At 37.8% G+C, this 22,249-nt stretch overlaps 1 protein-coding gene across 2 annotated transcripts in view; it reads left to right on the plus strand.

Annotated features, from left to right (window-relative positions):
- VAV3 (vav guanine nucleotide exchange factor 3) overlaps positions 1 to 20,473 on the plus strand; it is a 175,909-nt gene extending 155,436 nt beyond the window's left edge. Inside the window, exons 25-28 of one of the 2 annotated variants that reach the window (XM_086462617.1) lie at positions 4,153 to 4,282; positions 9,556 to 9,639; positions 16,084 to 16,235; positions 17,994 to 20,473. In XM_086462617.1, the coding sequence (XP_086318743.1) occupies positions 4,153 to 4,282; positions 9,556 to 9,639; positions 16,084 to 16,235; positions 17,994 to 18,035 (408 nt within the window). In that variant the 3' untranslated portion in view covers positions 18,036 to 20,473. The remainder of the gene's footprint in view (positions 1 to 4,152; positions 4,283 to 9,555; positions 9,640 to 16,083; positions 16,236 to 17,993) is intronic. The other variant, XM_086462618.1, reaches the window with a different exon arrangement.
- The last annotated feature ends 1,776 nt before the right edge of the window (positions 20,474 to 22,249 follow it).

The raw sequence follows: 22,249 nt of genomic DNA on the forward strand, positions 1-22,249 counted from the left end.
GTTTGTGAAATTACAGAAGGCTGTGAGAGTGAGAGATACCTGCTAATAGAATGATTTTTTTTTATATTTATGGCTTATGCTCAAAGTGATGGCAGTATGTACTTAAAGCTATATATTTATATTTAGGACTAGTCTAGTCCTAAATATAAATATGTGTCCCTTGCAGTGATGTGGAAGAGAGGAGGAATTTGAATCCTGTGCATCGGCTCACTATGGAGTTAGGCTGAATTTTGAAAGGGGAATTTGATGTCTTTGGAAATCTTTCTCTATATAGTAATGATCCCTAAAAGTAGCTAGGTGAAGGTTCCTTCCCTGTCCAGCACATGTACATGTGTACTGCTGAACATAATGATCCCTGTTGATGTGCAAGTTAAGAGGGAGAACGATATAAGGTGCAGCTGTATCAGAGAGCCCACAGAGTGGGAGAGGCTGGTCTTCCTGATCCAGGTGTACCAGGCAAAGAAGTGCAGCTAGAGAGTGAAGCTGTCTAAACTGCTAATAGCTCCGAAATCCTTGTTGGAATAACAGTAATCTGGAGTCAATACTGACTAGTCTGTATTAAAGCAACTGTGTGGCTATTTCAAACTTAAACTCTGGCAGCAAACCGCTCACTAGCTCTCCATTAACTTTCACTCCAGCTATAGGCATAGTTCATTCTCAGAAGTGTGAGTTTGGTGTTATAATTGCCCAGATCAGTGAGTTTTCAATGTTATGTCACAGTCATCTTGTACTGGGAAGAAATTCCTTTTTTGAACTTCAATTTGACAGAATTTCTTGATAGCTCATTTTGCTCAGACAAGATTCAAATACAAGGTGTCTGAATAAATTACCTTAGTGCATTTGTAAAATTTTCTGCTTAAGCATTTTCTGATGCGTTGTTAAAGGAAGCTCATTCAATGTATTATATTTAGTGCACTCAATTGGATTAAAACTTATGCTGCAGCCTCCCTGCGTGCATGCCCGAGTTCTCTAAAATGATGAATAAAAATGAAGGACAATGCAAAACAAGGGTAGGGAGAGAAGCTTTAAAATGAGGAAGCTTTAGAAATTATTTTAATTTAACCACTGATACTCTGTAAAGCAAGAGCATCCTGGAAGTGTAAAAAATCAAGCAGAAATCTATGCTTTGCTTGACCCTATTTGAAATAAGTGCTCACTAGAATGGGAAGAACATCAAGTTCCTGATGAAGAATGCACCAAGCTATTTCCACGCTCTGTCTTCATTTGACACTTAAAAACCAGTGAAGTGTTTAGTGTTAGGGCTGGGGACCCTGAGATCTTACCATTGGTAGCAACAGAAATCATGGTGTTCCTCAGATCCCTGAAGGAGGTGGCTACTTAGTCTGCAGACACTACAAATGATTCACTGGGAACTGATGAGGACATACAAGGGCTCTGAGGATCTTGACAAAGCATGTGAGCTTGAGTCGTATGCTGCCAGATTTCTTCTGATGGCAATGATGCAGTTTAATGCACTGATGCAGGTTTCAAAATAGAGCTGAATGATCAGAGGTTTAGGCACAGGGAACAAACTTGGATAAAAAAGAATATGCATTGTATCAAAGAATTGAGAGGACAAAAGAAATTTCTAGTGTAAAGGCCTCATCGCTACCAATTTAGCCTTGCTCATATTTAATTAGGAAAAAGTAATTTCATAACTCGGTTTTAGCATATTACGAAGTCTGCTCTTGAGAGTTAAATAGACAAGGGCTAGTAGTGTAAGTACTGTTTGCATAGTGCTGTGGAACAACTGCTTTGCTCTGGGAGAAAAGAAAAGATGTAAGCATCTGGAAGAAGAGGAACGAAAGTATTCTGAGTAGAACTGAGAGCAGAATTGAGACAAAGCCAGCAGCCATGGAAATCTGTAGTAGTGATCTGCAGTGACACAGTGTTCTCTGCTACGCTGGATGTAACAGAAATGGAACAGCTCTTATACATAGTTTTCGTAGTACATTTGAAAACTTTCACAAGAGTAATTAAAATGTGCTGAATGTGTAAAGCAGGCCGAGGTGCAGTGAAAGGTCAGCTCAGCTGCCGATACGTATCGTGGTAATGTGACAGACTCTTGAGGAGCCTCATCTGCGCTGGCAGTGGCTGCATACGTTAGTTAGCTGTTTGTGAGCCTGCTACTGTGATTTGTGCAAGGAATGCTTTAGAGGCCAGTTGTTTGTCGACTGTTTTCATGGAAGAATGGTATTAAAACCTAAGCTTTTAAAAGCAACTGAATCTTTGAGACCCAAAGTAGTTTTTTCTTCAGTTTGGAACCATTTTACTTATTTTGTCAACAAATAAAATCTGTCCAGCTGAAATTCTTACTGTCTTTACTGAACAGTAAATTCTTACAGTCTTATATGGTGCAAAAAAGTAACAGAAGTTTCATACTAATTATTTTTCCATTTATCCAGAAATCCTACTTTGGATGCTGCTTACTTACAAATCACCCTCTCTGTTGCCTTGGTAATTTGAATGTCTGGGTACTCAGTGATGATATGTGACAGAAAATTTGGTTGCTGACATTGTAGCTTGCGTGCTGTGCTGATGTCAGACAACAAAGCCCAAACAGTTCTTAGTCTCCTGGCCTTTCTGCTTGCTTGAAGTGCCTGGCAGGTCTGTGATTATGAACTGTTAAAAGCAGGTGTAAATTTTACTTAGCTTTGGACTCTGCCTTAGAAGCAGTTTCAGAGACATGCAACAGCTTGCAGTGTGGGGAGTGAAGTGCTCCAGAGTTCAGAAGATAATCTTGAGACTGTTATCAAGAACTTATGGTTTATGCACAAGATCTTGAACTAAATAATTTGAGAGTAATTTTGTTTGGCTAGAATCAGTATATCACTGTTGTAGGCTAATAGTAAATTTATTTTATTTTATTTATTTTTTTTTTTAACTAGAAGGAAATGATTGAACACAGTACTATCTCCTTATTTTGACCTAAGCTTGGCTTGGTCAACTTTGATTTTGAAATTCTAAGTTTAAGTAAGTAGAATGGAATGACTGAGTTATTGGTAGGAGTGAAGGGTTTACAGTAAATAAGTTGCGTTGTACTTGCATTTCTGAAGAGTAAAAGCCCTCAGTCGAAGTATCATTAATCAAATGAAACACATTTGCTTTGAATTGTCTGGTCACTTCTAATATTATTCTAGGCTCTGTGTACAAACTGTGTGATATTTACATTATTAGGGCTAATTCAAATGTAAGAGGCAATGGCAGAGGGTGAAGATCACAAAAGAGTAACACCAGCTGTCAGTATTTTCATGGGTGTTGCCTTCTTTAGAATAGAAACTAAAGTAACTTATCTTGGTTACATAAACCATTTGAGCCAGTTTTTATATTTTCATATATACGTGTGTGTACGTATACGTAAGATTTTGTGCATATATAAAAAATTTATCTCTCTGTGTGTATATGTGTGTGCATAGGTATGTTTATATGTATACACACAGAAAGACAAATTCTTGGATTGGGCCCAAGGAGAATGTGAAATGCTGGATTTTTCAGTCAGCGTGCACTGTCTGGAAAAACACCCGACCAACGAGCAGCTACCACCACCCATATCCCCCCACCAATTTTAATGGCAGAGCCTTGAAAGTTTTACATGGTCTGTGTGTCTGCTCATTAAGTTGCTGTTGACTTACATGCTTATACACAAGTCTTACGCTTTGTTTCGGATCTGTGTACTTACAAAGTGTTTGTGGATAAACATCACTTATCATTGCAAAAGAAATTTGGGAAAACAAAGACAATTACCATTATATACTCAACAAGCAGCTGACCTTGCCTTCTGCCTGGTCTCAGAAAAGCAAATACATGCTCAGCCTGGAGCAGTAAGTGTTGACTCAGACAATAAGGTTTTACTTTTTTTTTTTTTTAAAAAAAAAAACAACAAACCAAAACAAAACCAACCAACGAACCCCCCCCCCCCCCCCCAAAAAAAAAACCCAACAAGACGACCCAAACCCAAAACCCAATTAAGCAGCAATGTAAAAGCAGTCAATATTTAGGATACCTGATTTTAAAAAAATAAACATGTACTGTGGGATGCTGTATTACAAAATAACGTTACTTGTATGATAAAATAGTCATTGACTGTACACCAGAATGTTGAAAAGGATATAATTTCAATACCAATGACACAGTATTTTTCCTTTCTGAAAGGAACTCATAGAATACTATAAGCACCACTCTCTCAAAGAAGGCTTTCGAAGTTTGGATACTACTCTTCAATTTCCATATAAAGAATCTGAAAACTCAGTGGGACAAAGGAGTAACAGAACAGGTGGCAACTGTGAGTATTTTAAATGTTTGTATATTATTTTCTGTTAGATAAATATTAAAAGGACAGGGTACTTTGAACATCTTCATTTTCCATTTTTGACATACAACCAATTAACATGGTAATGCTTTTAGGTAGGATTTTTTGAAGCTAAGCAGATTGAGATCTGCCAGGAGGTTTATAAACATGTCTAACAAGTTTGTCTTGCTGCCAAACTTAAAATCTCCCTGATATTCAAAGATCTATTAGGCATGCTGGTGAGAGATTAAACTGCATCCTGTCTAGTTTTTTCAGACATTTGCATACACGCAGCTACAAGTGTTAATATCTGTGACGATTTCTAATCCTTAAAAAGGGATTTAAATAAATCAGTCTTGTAGCTTAGCATCTCAGTAATACCACGTAAATTTCTCAAAAAACCCATTAGATTTACTGTATCATAATTATTTTTATGCCTGCCTTTTCTTAAATGTTTATTACAGGTCTCTAAGCTTATGAAAGTTGATGAACTACTGTACAATGTAAATAGCAGTTAAAAAGTTTTGAAGTTTAGCAATGAACTGAGAAGATTTACAATGCATGTGGTATCCTTTGTTTATCCTATTAGAACTTAAGTGGAAGTTAGCATGATTATTAGGACACGTACAAGTTCAGTGTTAATGATAAAAACTACCACATGGCTGGCCTCTGGAAAGTATATAATGTTTCAGTCAAAGACCAAATATTAGATTTGCAGTTCTGCAGAGAATGGCTGTATCTTTGTACTGCAACAGATAATAAGAGGAAAATAAAAATTAATGAGGATTTTAACAATGTGAAGATTGCTGTGAAAGACCATAGAGGCCAGTCTAGTCTTTGTGATGATGATGCTAGCTGTGTTACTTTCGTTTGCTGTGTTTGTGAGCTTTTCTTTACTTGCTTGCTTCTGTTCCATAATGTTTCTATAACTTCGGAGACTTTCTCCCACTCCTAACTAAAGTGGAGATAATTTAGGACAGATGATTGTAAGAAACCAGTGTATTTCTGTGCATTTCATTTACTCTATCTCCCAATTCCTCTTTATTCCTTCTATTTCTGCTTTCTTGCACTGCTTCCCAGGGCTTCTGTCAGTTGTTTCCCTGCTGTGCTGTATCGCAGTACATCTCTGTTCTTGGTGAATTTATCTGTCCTCTCCTTTCTTCTCCCTTTAGCTTGCAAACTCCCTTTGTTTCTCTCTTCTGCTTGTCGTGTTTCATGCTTTCCTCATCCCTTGCCTCCTCACAGCATCGAGGCTTTGATTGTTGAGAGGACGTGCCTTGCTTAATTTACTTTGCATCTGTTTTGGTTATTCCTGATTGTGAGCAGAATCCATTTGTTTTCTTTCCTTAGACCAGTTAGAGTGTATCTCTCTGTCCACCGTCTTACTCGTCTGCAAGAACATTAGCTCAATCATTTCATGCTTTACAGGGCACAAGGCTAACGGTACATCCTCATTACCTTCAGTCCCCATACAAAAGAAAAGATCTCCTTTAACAAGATCTTTTTAGGCAGTATATGGAAGAGCAAGAAAAATGAGTGTGGGATGTTCTCACTTTAGTCAAAGGGATGAGAATGTGCACCTCCACTACAGTAAATGTCAGCCATTTAATGTTACAAACTATGCTGGTGGGAACTGGCAGGTTTTGTCTTGGGCCAAACTGATCAAAAAACCCTCTCAGTTCTCAGACTCCTCATATAAAGTCTTAACAGATTTCCACAATTCTGCTAGCCTACCTAGATTGACTCTGGATGATGCTTTCATTTAATGGATTTGACAGTTTTCTTTTAAAGTGTTAACATGTCCCCATGAGTGTGGGGTGTTTTTGTTTAAGCAAAATTTCCATGATTAACGGCCCATCTGTGAGTCACGGTGTTCAGTTTTAAAGCTACCCTGTTAGTTTTTACCAAGCTGATGTTAAAATAACTATATATCTAGGCTGCATGAACCCTGCTGGGCTGAATTTGGAAAGAAGTTGGTAAACTTTAGGCTGCAGTTTTGTTTAGTAGAGGAAGCAAACAAGTCATGGGGCAGCGGTTGGACGTTGAGTTTGCTTCACAGCCCTCAGTGAGAACTGCCACACAGCTGTGGTTTTGACCTCTTCCGCTTAATCTGAGTGCAAGGAAAACAGTTGTTGAAAGGAAGCCAGAGTCGTCAGCTGAAGGGAGAGAAGGGCACTTTCCCATGGTTTTTGAGTTTGTTTTTTTGTTTTGGGTTGTTTTGGTTTTTTAGTTGTGCTACTACACAGTGTCACATTCACTATATTTTTAACAAGCACTGGGCTGAAACTTGTGAATGCAATGGACTTTGACAGTTTGAAGTCGATTTTAAGGAGGTTTTGGGTTTCAACTCAGTATTTTGCACTATACTATTCACATGACTGTTCTGGATTTTTTAGTGAGGCCATCTTTTGAAAAGACATCAGCTTCTTATTCAAAACAGCTGGTCTTTAGCGTATATAAGTGTGAAAAGTATTTCTAAAAAACGAGTTGAACTTCTGTAGAGTGACAGAGTTGTTTTATTTTCTGCTGCCGAAGTCCTTGAGCTGCTGTGAAATTGAATGGCAATACCAAATTAACTTCACTTTCTAGAACAATGTGGAAAGGTTTCTATTAATTCTTTGTAATTATCATGTTTTCTTTTACCTGTTGAAGGAAAGAAAATCAAGTGGCATTTCAGTTTACTTGTTTTTTCTGATATGAATCAGAATAAATCACCTTGTAACTTCTTAAATTTTTAGGGAAATTGATTATCTGTATATGACATCTACTAAATTTTTTAGAACAAAAATCTTCGTTTTATGGAGATAATTAATTTAGCTTCCCACTTCTAATTAGAACTTTGCTTTTTAGTCTCCTGGTCTTGCAGAAGTCACCCAGTCTGTTCTGATATTTATTGTACACTTTTAATGTGATTGTAAAAGCTGTCAGACATTTACTTTTCTCAATATAGAAATCCGAGTTAATTAGGAAGATTTTTGGGGAAATAATATATTCTTTCTTCTTAATTTTTCAGTCCTAGGCTTTTCTAGACATAGCATGATTAAATTTTGTTTTACTGCACAGAAAAATACTAATTCTTACATTAGATTAGAGGCATGATCGACCATTTAATGAAATAAAGGCAAAAAAGGAAGAAAAGTTGACATTCTTCTACAGAATAGTTTTTGGCACTTTATTCCAATCTGCTGATGCAGAGTACAATCATATTGAAAAATCTGAGTCTTTATGAAATTTAGATTGTAATGTAATCTAAATTACAAAGCTAAATACCATTCAAGTGACTGTTTTTCATCACCTGTAGACTAGCAGGGAGGTACATTAACTAGTTATATTATGTCATTCTACTACTTAATGCATTAACTGTGTAAAAATACCTGTTAACAAGGTAAAATAAAACAAGCTTACCCCAACCCTCAGGGAAACAAAAGAACCCAGCCTTTTTCCTTAAAAGCCAACACCAAAACCCTTATCAATGATTTTTAAAAATAGACCAGTTATCTGTAGAAATCTAATAGGATTTCATTGCCCACATAAGTTTAGTTGTCCAGAATTTCACATGTAAAACCAAACCTCTAATTATATCTGACAGAAAAATTCTCAAAAATTAAGATAACATATGGACAAGAAAGGACCAGCCAACCCCTGTAAAGCACCTAACCTGTCTTTATTTCTTCACGCTAATTTGCACACTATCTTGCGTGTACTTCTGTAGAAATAAAGGCAGTTATTTATTTGTCTCTAAGAATGGGCACGCTACTTCAGTCCAGTTGCCCTTACGGTTTGTGTAACATATTTCTGCACCAAGCTGTCACCTGGGGTTACTAGCTGCAGTGTAAACGAGTTCCTCAGGTAATTCTCAGATAATCCGTTTAGTATTAGGGGTGGAAAAAGGGTCAGGACTGTGAGGGATCAGAAGGGAGTTTCTAGTGCACAAGAGGCCGTGGAGTATGTTTCTTTTGTATTACTTTGAGATACTAACCTAAACTGCTGTTGGTTTGTGGTGTGGGGTTTCTTTTTTTTCCCCCCACAAATAACCCATAGCTTGTGAACGTTAAAATACAGTATTAGTCATGTTTATTTTATTCATTGTCACAAAGGTATCTATTCTCATCCAGGTAAGATGCACAAAACTGTATCATTACTTCTACCATGGGTTCTTTGTTAATTCCTTGCATAAAATAGTTCTAGTTGTCATTCCTGCCAATAACTATTTTGAAGCAAAATTACTGTGTTTCATGTGTAGTCACAAGATTAAATTCAGGGAAGCAGCTTTATGTGATGAATGTAACCTTGCTAAATTTTTAAGGAACACTCTTGATCGATAATTATAGATACTATTTAGGCATAATTTAGAGGCTACATTATCATTTATCCAGCTGAGGATGGACTTCCCTTTCCAAATCACAGCTGGGAGGAAAGATCCCAACTTTGTACACTATGTATTTTCATTGCCTCTTCAATGAGACTGTGAGAACATGCCAACAAACTGTAGTTCTATTTGAAGAGATTTTAGTTCATTTCATTTAATTTTGTCTTTAAAAATATGTTGACCCTAGGTTTGTTGGCAATAGAGCAAATGCACCTCTAACCTTTCACCTGAGGAAGCTGTTATGGGGACGAGGATGATGTGCTGGTTCTGCCTAGGCCAAACTTATGCTTTTTCTGCTCGGTCAAGGGTTTTCCCTCAAGTAAGGGAAAACTGCAAAGAGCAGCAATAGTGTTTGGGCCTTAGAGGAGCATGTACTTTAGCCATGGAATTCCTATTGATGTTAATCATTATCAGGGCAAAATGCATACTTTGTCCCATGCATATTATGAGACCCCAGTTCAACTGGTACTTAGACTATATTCCTAATTAAGGGCATGTGACTAGTGTTCCTGGGCTCAACAGGAATTCTTACTTATGCATGAGTTCCTGCTTTTGTATTGTTAAGGAGTGGGGCACATAAAATTAAAGAAGAAAAAAAATATTCTGATATATCTGAAAATATTTGCAAGAATCTGCAGTTTTAATTTGCTTCTCTGAAACCCTGAGCGGGTGTCTTCTTTATACTTTATTTACTCTTTGAAAAATGCAATTGTTAAATATTAAATCATAGATCCAAATTTTCTAGTTATTATAGTCAATTTCCTTCCAGACATCCTTAGTAGGGAACCTTGGTTTCCTTATTATCAATGAATTACATAGTTAAAAAACTATTATTCAAATCTTGTGCCAATATTTCAATGTTCTTTTGCTTTTCTCTTTTTCTCTTTCTTTCTCTAAGCCCCTTCTTTGTTCTGTGGGTTTTCTTTTGTAACTCCTCCAGACTACAGCTTTGTTCCCCCTTCCTCCACTCCTTTCTGGTCAGGTACTGCTTTACTGCTTTTATATTTCTTCTAAATTTGCTTCTGTTGTTCCTGTGTGCAGCAAGCAAGGGAAGGGACGAATCTAATAGTTCAGTTCTTCTCTGACTCCAAAAACTGAGTTATTAGGTGCTATTCTTGGAGTATAACAAAAATCAAACTCTTAAACTTTTGAAAAAGTATCTATTACAGTAAGCAGTTTGAATAGGTATTGCAAAGCTCAACAGTTGCAACAGATTCAATCACTGATCACTTGACTGTTAATTTGCTATGTAGTTGACATCTATGAGCTATATATATATTTTAATGTATTTGTTTGAATGCACAAACCTGAAAATTTCACTGCTTGTAGATAAATAATATATTCGTCCCATCCCTGCAGCAAACCATACTGCAGCAGCATCTTAGAATACAGTGTTTTTTTGTAGAAAATGCTTTCTTTAAATTCTGCATTAACATTGTTACTTAATTTTACCCATCTGTTTTCTAAATATTATTTTCTTTATTCTCATTAACCATCTCTGGCTTTAATAGATGCAAATGTTTTGAACTAAGAGACTGCATAAAAATGCTTATAGTGGCAGCAGTGGTAGTCTCAATTAGTGCATCAGTATGGCTATGCCTTGCTCTGGTCTCCAAGACCTAATCTTCAAAGAAGTGAACTGCATGCTGGACAATTCAAGAAGAATTTTGATAGTAGGAAGGTAAATGCCTTCTAGGAGCACATGGAAGGAGCTACTACTGCTGAGAACACCACGTTCACTCACGTTACACTGACACACCTCTGTGTACAGGGGGTGTGTCAGGATTGAGGCTGGCTTTTGCGCTAGGGAAAGGGAGGTGTCTAGCATGCGTGAACACGGATGTAGTTGTAATCAAGATCTGAGTAGGCAGTATGTTTTACACCTGCCCCACCGAGGTCAACCACATTGCTTTGTGCTCCGAGATGGGTTCTTAAGGCTTTCTGTAGTTTCTAGAGGGGAAAAGGATGTAGGTGGCAGCTCAGTAGTAGTATAGCTAGTGTGCTTACTTGTGCTGAGAGCATATTTGTTGAGCCTTCCCTCAATTCATGCCAGGGATTTCAATCTGTGTCCTGTACTGCTCTTGAATGTTTTGCCCCTCAGTTGTTCACTGTTTTGGAGTCTGTTTCTTCCATTTCTGTCTCCTTACATACAGATTTTTGAGGGGGCAGATACTTGTACTTCCTTTCAGTAGTCCCAACACTGACTGAGAATCCAAGCTTTAAGGCATTCTTTCGGTTGACATTTATTTATATAAAGGGACATTTCTGTAGAAAAGATGAACAGAAAGCCATTCTGGTATAGCTGTTTACTCTGTGGTCATGACATTCAGCTGGAATGTCTGAAGCACTTACTCATTTGAATCGGAGAACACAAAGGAGTTAAGTTTTGTCCCTTTACTGTAGGTAAATACTGTGAGCTTCTATCCTTTTGGGCGAGAACAGAAGAGGATATCTTTCATTCAGCTGCACAATACTTGATCATAAAGTCTGTTCCTACTGAAACTGGAATCTGTTCTATAAAGACAGAATTGTGTGGCCTACATTTATAGAACCACAATCAAGACTCAGGGGTACTTTAAGCCTATCACACATTCCCATATATGGTTTCAGCAAATTGTAATTTTTTCCTATGAAAAACTGCTTTAGCAGAAAATGCTAACAATAAGTAAGAATTTAATGTCTTGCATATCACAGTATGCTGTGTAAAATATTTCTTTATACAAGTACAAAATATTAAAGGAAAATATTGATTAGTAATTCTTAATTTAAACTTAGCTACCTGTTTGAATGGGATTTCATATTCTGATAGATAGGCTACATTACTTTATATGTTCTTAGTAAAACCATCTCTTTTAAAAAAAGACAAAGAATCTGCTTACGTTATGTGAACAAATACTTATTTCATGTCATTACAAGTATTTTTTTCAAAAGGGTCTTCAGAGCTGGCAGAGTTCTGCTGATATGGAAGTTGGTAACACAGGAGAAGGGTTAAACTGACTACTGAGCACTACTGGAGGTGCTGCCCATGGTTGTATAATAGAACTGAGGTTTGGTTAAACAGTACAAGTAAATGTGTGTTGCTTCAAGGAGCATGGAAACGAATAAGCAAGAGCAACCCTTCGGGGATATGGCTGCAGAGTTACAAGGAGGCCATACCACAAGGAGAGAGAAACAACTACACAGCTTTTATAATGATACATTGACCCTTGTGGAATTTAAGCACAAGCAGAAACGTGAGCTAGACCAGCCTGCTGTGATTGCACGGAGCCTGTTTTCTTTGCACCCCAGTGCCTTCATCAGTGGCCCAAACTAGTATTAAAATTCATTTGCAGCACATCTATCTCGCTGTCAAGTGAGAAACTTTTCCAACATACTCTAGTGTGAATCAAAGCTGACTGTAGTTTCTTCCCCTCCTGCTTGCAGAAGGAAAGGCTAGGTTAAGCAAAAGTGTGTTTTATGTCATTCATACAGGTACCTTTTATTCACCTCCCTTGGATTTCTCACTCTATTTCCTTCTAATCCTTTGAGTATCTCCCTCCTAATACACAAGGTTTATTTATTACTGCTTTCTCAATAGCTTATTTCCTTTTTTTATCGCTTTTTCTTTTTTCCCCCTCTTTAATTTCTCGTTCACATTCTCCTGTTGGTCACTTTCTTTCCATCAATCTCCCATTCTCTCCTTCCTCATCCTCCCTGTAGCTATTCGCTTTCTCTCCTTCATTTAGTGTTTCTTCCCTCTCCCATCTGCACAGTGTCCTTTCCACATGCTGACTGTCTTCGCTCAAGTTTCATTTATCTTGGGACACTGTGATTGGGAATTCAGGGCTGATAGTCTCTACTCAAGTTGTGTTTGTGACTATGGCACCAGAGATACAGTTAATATTTTTTCTGAAATTAGCACTGCAATTTTCCTGTATTCCATCACTCATCTAGCTTCTTTTTATATATTTCCTATCATGAACATCACTTTTATTTGAAAATATGGATGTTGGATTCTAAATTAATCTAAATTCTGCTACTTTCTGCCTCAAGACTTTAGGAGATATATGGTTTTGATTTCTCTTGCTTCTTTCTCCTTTTCCTCTCTGGCTTGACAACTTAAAAAGAGTTAGTAGTCCTCTTTTCCCCCAGATCTGCCTCTCTCTCTTTTTCTATCCTAATTTTCCCGAGAGTTTTTTCTCCATCTTTATTATTCTTGCAGGCGTTTCTTCCCTCCTTAGCTCTTTTCTTCCATGTTTTCTCAGATCTTTGCCTCATGTAATCTTCTTTCTTGCCCCTTTATCTCCTTTCTAGAATCTGAAATGATACCCTGCTCCCCAGAATCACTCCTTCCATCCTGCGATTCTTCCCCAAATCTGCCGGTGATATTGCTGCACACTGGTAGCATAAATTATATAAAATAACAGAAATTGTTACTGACTGTACAATCAATAACTGCTCTTGGGTTATTTTTTGTTGTTGTTGTTTTTTCCCTCCAAAACAATTGCTGTCCATGATGTGCTCTTTCCCTGTAAAATTGATTACTGCAGTGCTGATAAGGTATAGGACATAGCGTTTGTGTCAGGATCTAAACAAGCAGCATCTACATCTGACTTGCTTAGAGGGGAAAAAATATGTTTGAACTTAAATACACTTAATATATTTTTAATAGATTTTTTTCAGCATTTTTATATTATAAATATAAGCAATACATTGAGATACTGGTTCTCTTTTATATGGCATCCTGTACGTCCCCTGTCAAGTATCTGATAAGCATACTCTACATAAGCAGTCTGAAATGTTGGACTACACTTTAACGGCATGATACAAAAGAGGGCGTAATCTGTTGCTGAAAGAGTTTTTTAGGCATTGTTTTTGTAATATATCTAATAATATTTTAAACACAGAGTTTGTTGTTATTTTAAAATAAATTGTTTGTATTATTACTGTAAGCTAAAAATATTTGAATATATAATCATAGAATGGTTCGGGTTGGAAGGGAGCTTAAAGATCACCTAATTCCAACCCCCTACCATGGGCAGGGACACCTTCCGCCAGACCAGGTTCCTCCCAGCCCCATCCAGCCTGGCCTTGAGCACTGCCAGGGCGGGGGCAGCCCCAGCTTCTCTGGGCAACCTGTTCCAGTGCTTCAGCACCCTCACGGGAAAGAATTTCTTGCTAATATCTAGTCTATATCTCCCCTCTTTCAATTTGAAACCATTTCCCCTCATCCTATCACTACACTCCCTGATCAAGAGTCCCTCCCTACCTTTCCTGCAGGCCCCCTTTAAGTGCTGGAAGGCCACTATAAAGTCTCCCCGGAGCCTTCTCTTCTCCAGGCTGAACAACCCCAACTCTCTCAGCCTGTCCTTGTAGGGGAGGTGCTCCAGCCCGCCCCAAACATCTTCGTGACTCTCCTCTGGACCCGCTCGAGCAGGTCCATGTCTTTCTCGTGCCAAGGATCCCGGAGCTGACCACAGCACTGCAGGTGGAGTCTCACCAGAGCAGAGTAGAGGGGGAGAATCCCCTCCCTCGACCTGCTGGCCACGCTTCTCTTGGTGCAGCCCAGGATGCGAGTGGCTTTCTGGGCTGTGAGCGCACATTGCTGGGTCATGTTCAGTTTTTCATTCACCAACACCCCAAGCCCTTCTCCCCAGGGCTGCTCTCGATCCACTTATCGCCCAGCCTGTGTTTGTGCTTGGGATTGCCCCGACCCAGGTGCAGGAGCTTGCACTTGGCCTTGTGGAACTTCATGAGGTTTGCACGGGCCCACCTCTCCAGCCTGTCAGGGTCCCTCTGGATGGCCTCCCTTCCCTCCAGCGTGTCGACCGCACCACACGGCTTGGTGGTGTTGGCAAACTTGCTGAGGGTGCACTCAATCCCACTGTCCATGTTGCCAACAAAGCTGTTAAACAGAGCCGGACCCAATACCAGCTACTGCGGAATGCATGATAATAATTTTCATATATTTAATACGATTATGCAGAAGCCTCTGTTTCTATGAAATGTCTGCAGCGGGGTCAGAAGAAATCTTAAATACAAGCAGAGCTCAAACTGTCATGGTTTTCTAGCTCATTTGTCATGTTTTGTGTTCCTGATTTAAATAAAAGGCAACTAGCTATGAACTTTAGTATTGCATTGTTGAAGGCATTGCTAAAACTAGAATCTTAATGTGTTTCCTAAAGACAATTGGGAATTTCTAATGAATTGGAAAGGATTCTAAGAAAAGAGATGATTTATATGTACATTCTATTAAGTCATCCATCATGATAATTGGATGAATTCTTCTGAAATCTTTTCAGTAGGAAGCTTGCTTGTGCTCATGAACTCCTATATACAGTGACTTACATAGGAAAGCAATAGCATTAACAGAAAAAGTAAAAAAAAAAAAAAAAAAAAAGATTACTTTGGCCAAATAATCTAATACAAAATGCAGTGGAGTAGTAGATGTTTTTTCTAAACTGCTCAAGTCAAAGGCCTTTATCTCTTAGGTGCCATGCCCACTTTCCTCTCGTGGGAAGAGTTGAGGATTTCTTTTGCAAGTTTGGACAATCTACATCAGGATTGAAAACATAATTTCCTATAAAATTATTTGGGAGAAGGGGGTTGGTTTTTGAAACGAGGTGCTTCACATTTGCTTTTAAAAAATATTTCACAACTTTTTTTAGCTTAAAATGTCTGGGCTTTACATTGGCAAAATGCTTACATATTGGTGTAGCTTGAAATTTTTAAGAGTTAATTTCACTGAAACTTAGGGAAAAAAATCATAACTTTTTTCTTCATGAGAAGTTTTGTAGAACAAATTTATTGATGATTTACAGAATAAACTCCTGAAAAGAGTAGATTTACATCAGCCAGTGTTCATGCAGATTGTAACAAATGATCCATACAAATTTCCTTTGGAAGCTCTTTACTTTTTTGCTCATGCTGATGTTAGCTTCCAGTTTTCGGTGCATTAATATTTAACTTGGGAGTTGTTTTTGAAGGAACAGCCCCTTATTCTGTTTGTTTTGCTTCATTAGAGGTTTAAAGTTAAATCAACTGTAAATGCTAATAATTCTTTTGGAAAGGAGCTACTGACCTGTAAAATATGTTGATGCCTGTAACTGGCAGCAAGTTTTATTATGAAGCACAAAAATACAATAATTGCAAATGTATTTAGCAGTTTCAGAGTGGAGGATATTTTATTCATCGTTTGATTTTTTTTCTAAAAATAGAAGGAACTATTTAAAAAATAAATCATATAAAATCAGTTCAACTCTTACACCATTCCCCTTTAAACCTTCTTGATCTGTGTAGTGCAGATGCTTTCAGATTTGCATAAAATTAATGCCAGTATACGTTGTTGTGAAATCATTGTTTTGTATTTTACAGTACTGCTATTTACATTGCTTTAGTAGCCTTCAATTAACAAACCCTAATAATATCAACATCTGTTTCATTTCAGTGCTAAGCCCGAAGGTGATAGGCATTGCCATAGCCAGGTATGACTTCTGTGCAAGAGACATGAGAGAACTGTCCTTATTGAAAGGGGACGTTGTAAAAATTTATACAAAGATGAGTGCGAATGGCTGGTGGAGAGGTGAAGTAAATGGAAGGGTAAGGGGTTTTTTATTTCCTTTGTCTTATTTCTGCCTTCACTGACAGTAATCTTGTAGGAACACACCTTATTGTTTTACATCGTGAACCTTCTTTTTATATTTAAAATGACAAGATACAACCTGTTCTCATCTGTGTTTCATGGGAGCCAGACAGACCTTTTGCCAGGCAGCTTTCCCAGCATCTAAATTAATTCATTATTTAATGTGACCTACCAGGCTGAATATTTGGGCAAAATTATGTGGTTGGAAAATAACCAGGATTAATAGTACAGCTACAGCTGAACTTTCTTGAACTGTTGCACACATGTATTTGGGGTCAAAAGCTCAGGTTCCTGGTGCTGTGGAAGCTGTTTATCAGTTTAACACAGAATGATTTCCACACCTTTCTGCCAGAGTACAATGCAATGGAATTGGCCCCCTTTTTATAGGAGGCTGCTTTTTTGATCTGAAAATGTGGCTTATACGAAGTGGCATATTTAGCAAGGATTTTTATAAAGTCATTTATAATCACTGCACTCTGAGACTTACATGGAAGTAAAGTTTCAGTTTTGATCTGTAAAGGCTATATTGTTTCAATCTTAGTGTATTGCTCTTTAATGCAGATTAGTCACAAGTATTTGAGACTGCTGTTTCTATGTTTAAAGGCTGAGGTCAAGGAATGCGAGGTGGAAGAAAGTAGATTGGGTGGAAGCTGGAAATGAAAGTTGCAAGTCCAGTTGAAGCAGGTGTCCAGATTTACTGCCTGTGCAATTTGGAGAACTTTTTCTTTATGTACATGAGTCTGATTATGGTCTTAAAGTGAAATGGTATTTTAGCCAAGAAGAAATAGGGGAGCAGAATAAATAGTGGTCATCCTATATATGTGTGTATATATATATATATGTATATTTTACATGTGAAGAAAACAGAGCATCTCATTCTAATGCAGCAACCCACATCCTAAAGGATGCCCTGTTATATGTTAGCATTCCTTCTGATTGCTTTCACAGCCTGGATTTGAGATCATAAACTCACCTCTGGAGATATTTTGGCAAGGTAGTCTAAAACAAAATTTATGCAGTTATTCCTTCCAGTCATGCTCTAGGTTTGGTTTTGAGGTCTTTCATGAGTGTTAAATTGACTTAGGTATAAAGAAGGCTGAGTGAAAAACCTAAAGTGAATAGATAAGACAATAAGAAATATGACATTGCTTCCCTGTATGTCTTATATAATCCTTATTTGACACGTCATTAATTTCAGAATGGAGTTAGCATTATAACTTATGAAGTGTAAAACACTGGACTCTGCCTTCCAGTTCTGTCTTATTTAAAACTCTTGTGGTGGCAACGGAACGGTGAAATTTAACTCCATGTAATGCAATCAAATCAGTCACTATTTCCTTTCTAAGAGGATTCCCTGGACCTGACTGAAACCTATTAAATATTTAACTGCTTATGAAAAAAATAGCAGCAACCTGCCTCTAGTAAAACTGCATCTGCTTTTGGCATTTCTAGACTTTTTTCTGAGTGCTTAGGTCTCCAATTCAGGCAAAAGGTGCTTTTTAGGCGGGGGTGGGGTTTAGCCTCCAAGTGGTCATATCTGCAAGTTATTCTTTTATTTTGGATACTTACCCTAACTGTGGCAGGTCAGTCAAGTTTATTTGTAATCTTATTCTTATATTTACTGAACAGACGCATCTCTATTTTGCCTAGTTCAGCTACTTAAAAAAAACTTGTGTGCCTCATGTATTATTTTGTTTTGCTTTTCCCCTTTTTAGGTGGGCTGGTTTCCATCAACTTATGTTGAAGAGGATGAATGAATTAAAAACTTTCCTCTGCTGACCAGCAGTTTCAGGGATTGTAAAAATTTAGTATCTTCAAAGTGTTATTCGTCTTCTAAAGTATTTAAACAGCAGCATTTTTGTCTGTCTGAACCTTCCAGTCTTAATGTTGGGATTTATACAGAAGTTTGTGCTGACAGATTATTACCTTGCCCAGAGCTGTGCAAGAAACAACCTGCTGGTTTGCCATCACTGGGGATCAGTACAAAGACCAACCCTCACCTTCCCAGAAGATCTCTGGAAAATTTCTTTATGCTCCTTTTCATTTCACCCTGTACTGCACCATGAGTACTAGCTATGGCTGAATATTTAATAAGTCTTTTTTTCTTCTAGCTAACATCTGTGATGGTACAAGGAGATGAAATGGCATATTATTCCTTATCACTGCATGCAGAAAACGGAGTTCAGTTATTCCAGTGGGCAGAAAGTATAGTCAGTAGACTTGTCTTGAAACATCAAACTACTTTACTTATCACCTTACAAGCAGTTTTACACTCATGAAAACATTCTGAAGGAAAGACGTAGTAAACATGAATAGCATTCATGCATATATAATTAGTTAACTGACTACTTTGAGGTCCTGCCTAAATCATCTAACAATTCAAGACATTTTAAAAAGGTGTAGTGATGTGGTATTGCTTGAAGAAGCGTCCACGAAGTGGAATTGTGGGATCCTTTCTTTGTCATCCCAAGTCTTTTTGTGTGAGGTTTTTTCATTTAAGCAGCTGACCACAAAAATGCAACCGATGATGGTCATGGCAAGATGAGTTTTAAAATTTTCAGCATTAACGTTAAATAAATATTGCACACCTGTTCTGTAGGAGAATATACTAATGCAAGATGATGTCGCTTCACAAGAACAAAACTGTTATCTTAACCTCTTGCTTGGTTCAGATGAACTTTGATGCTTCCAACTCTAAACTGTCATTTCGTAGTTAGACAGGAGTTTCTGTCACCTTTTGTGCTCTTATAAGGTAATGCAAAGGGAACTTGCAGACTTCTTTGTGCCCTTTCCTCTCCTGTTCCCTGGGATGCTAATGGCAGTTTAATGAGTGAGTGGTCTTGTTGCAGTGTTATGAGCATCCCAGAGGAAAAATGTGTCTAGGTTAGCTAGCTTGAAACATCAGGGCTTGTCAAGTGGTGTCCACCCCTTGGTGAGGCAGTGTTTTAATGTATTTATGGAGGGACAGCAGTGCTGTAGTTATAAGCTAAAAAAAGTGTGGGTGATGTCTTCAGATGTGCAGTTTTGAGTATTTAGATGATGTCTAACCAGGCTTGAAAACTCAGAAAATAAAGCTCTTAAATGCATTTTCTTTCTAGGGTAACATTGACCAATCAAGAACGCTAATTCATCCTATCCCATATCTTCTTTTGCTTTTCCCTATCCTCTTTTCACATAGGCATCTTGCAATTAGTGTGCACAGGCACTGCATGATTTAGCAGTGCAGTTTTTCCCACTGTATGAGCAACATAATGTGCACTGTTGGTCCACAGAGCAGAATCTGCCGGTACACATTTCAGATTCTCTTTGGCTGTCCCCAGTCTTTGCTTCTTTCTGGCCGCCTCCTAGCCATCAGGAAGAACCAAGCACAGCACAGAGGATTCACAATAATCCCCTTTGTCTCTGCAACTATCTTACCCATCTGCTGCACCTAGCGTACACTGCTGTGTGACCAGATGAAAGAGAGGGTCTTCTCATTAGAAATCTTCCACTTGTGAGATTTAGCCTTGCAGATGAAACTCTGCTGATGCTCTAACTTTTCAAGGATTTACCTCAAAATTATGTAAACTGTGATTGTGTTGAGTACGTTACTTGATGGAACAATTGAGAGCATTGTAAATATGTAGATTATGCGTAAAACGTATTTTGTAAATGATATGTACAGCAGTGTAGACTAGAGTATACTGTCTTTGATCATGTTTTGCCATGCGGTTTTATTGTCTATTGTGAGCTTCATCCTACATTCCTTAAGTAGACAAAGTTGATTCTTTCACAGTTTTGCCTGCTCAAGGGGTAGAGGAATAGGCTCTAGGCCTGTGAAGTGTTTAGTGCTTTGCTGTCATATAGTTCTGAGGCAGTTTAATTCAATATGAGTTGAGAAATACATCAGTCATTTTCAACAGCTTGGTTTTAGAATTGTTTTGAGTAGTCTTTCCATCCTGAAGTTGCTGTAAAGCTTTTAAGCAATTCCCGAGTCCAGTAATCAGCCTTTGAGAAGAATGAAAGCCATAGCTAAAATTACTTTTGTGGCATAAATCTACATATCGTTGTCTGTGTTTAATGCCCTGTATTAATTGAGTTAATGCTGCATCGTAAACTATATTTTGAGTACCAAAGACTTCCTAAATATTCTGGAGTGTCTCTTTCTTGTGCTGCTTTTGCCTTTATGGAGGTTTTGTTGTCATGCAATAATGGAGTTACAGTACTTTAATTTGTATTATTTTGTAAATATGTTAAATATAATAAACTGGTTAATTTTTTGTTTAACCGTGTGTGTCAAAATGTGTAGTTGACTAGTATAAAGTGCTTCGTTTGTCTAACCACCTTCTCATTGTGAGCAGAAGTTGATAATGTTCTGTTTTGGTTTCCCAGATTTGTATAATCTTTGTTTAGGTGTAAAACTGAGCTGTCACTGTAAATGGAATAGTATAGCTTTCCTTGAGAGCTTTTCATTGTTGGGATAATTTGTCTTCTGCCACATCCAGGAAGGTGGTGGTGGGTTTTGTTTTGTGGGTTTTTGGATTTTTTTTTTTTAGCTGTAGAGAACATTGTGGAATTAGTCATATGCTATTGATTTTTGTCCATCAAAGGTGATACTTGTAGTTTTTTCATTGAAAAGAAGTTCTTCTTAAAAGGTTTCCTTTTATGTGTCATGTTTAATAGCAGTGTCCTTTCTCTTCCACTTCTGCTTTCTCTATCATATGTGAATAACTGTACAAATTCAGGTTGAATTGAGCTCAAATCTGAAAATATAGTCCATGTCTAATTTCATGGGCTACTTGATAATCTTTTCATAGTGTAACCCATTCATGCAGTTTTTACATTATAATATTCATTATTAATATGTTTATAAAAATATTTCTTGTCAGGTGAATTAATTCAGCAAGGTCAGTGATGATACAATTGCAAGGTTGTTTCATTGTCCCTTCTGTTTTTCAGTACCAGAGATTTTCTTATGGATCTGCCCTTCTAAAACATAATTATTAAACTTAATGAGGCATTTACACATCTCTACAGATGTAAGGCATAATTTTCCTGTCACCCATGAACATATCACCATAACTAAGACTCATACCTAATGCGAGATGCAAAAATGTTTCTCAATTAAATTCACTTGTTAACAATATCACACTCAGTCACAGACATTCTCCTTCCCCTTATATGCGAGATGTGTGCCCTCTGATGGGTGAGAAATTGAGAAAGCACTGTAATTAGTGTATAAGAACCACTTGTGACTGTGTTCTGAATATTTTTTTCAGTTGTAAGGCTTGGAAGCTTGTTTGAAAATCTCAGCTTGAAAAAAAATCTAACTTGAACAATGAAAATTGTGCCAAGCAGGATACTTTTCCCTTTTGCCTCACAGGCAAACTCTAGATGCTCTGTAAAGGAGAAGAAAAGGTCGATTCTCAAGGTTTTAGGAGTTCATAAAGGTGAGAGAGAGGTGCTGCCTAGAAAAAAAGTGGGGCTTGTTTATACAAAATACCCAGCCTCAGACCCAGGTTTTGTTCTGTTGACTTTGATGTTCAGTGCAAAAAATGTGTGTTTCTATTTCACGATCAATATTGCCAACACTTTGGAAGAGGAGCTGCAATGGCAGATATGATTTATGCACTAGTACTGTCATACTGTTGTACTGTATTGACACTACAGTAAATTAACTCTTGTCTCTTTGCTACAAATGGGTCTGCTGAGAGCCTTACATTACTATATTATCTGAAATTCAAGTTGTTCTGTTCAGAGAGCACTGCTTATTCTACTTGAGCGACAGAGGAGGCGCTCCCTCCTCTCCATTTTATTGCTGAGTGTGACATTATATGACACGGAGTATCTCTTTGGTTAATGTGGGTCATCTACCTGGTTGTGTCTCCTCCCAGCTTCTGTTCACTGAGGGTGAGGGCACAGAGTAAGAAACACAAAGCCTTGATGCTAGGCAACGCTGTTCAGCAATAGCTAAAGCGTCAGTGTGTTGTCA

This window comes from Leptosomus discolor, chromosome 3 (genome assembly GCF_034619465.1).
Source record: "Leptosomus discolor isolate bLepDis1 chromosome 3, bLepDis1.hap2, whole genome shotgun sequence".
Taxonomy (NCBI): Eukaryota; Metazoa; Chordata; class Aves; order Leptosomiformes; family Leptosomidae; genus Leptosomus; species Leptosomus discolor.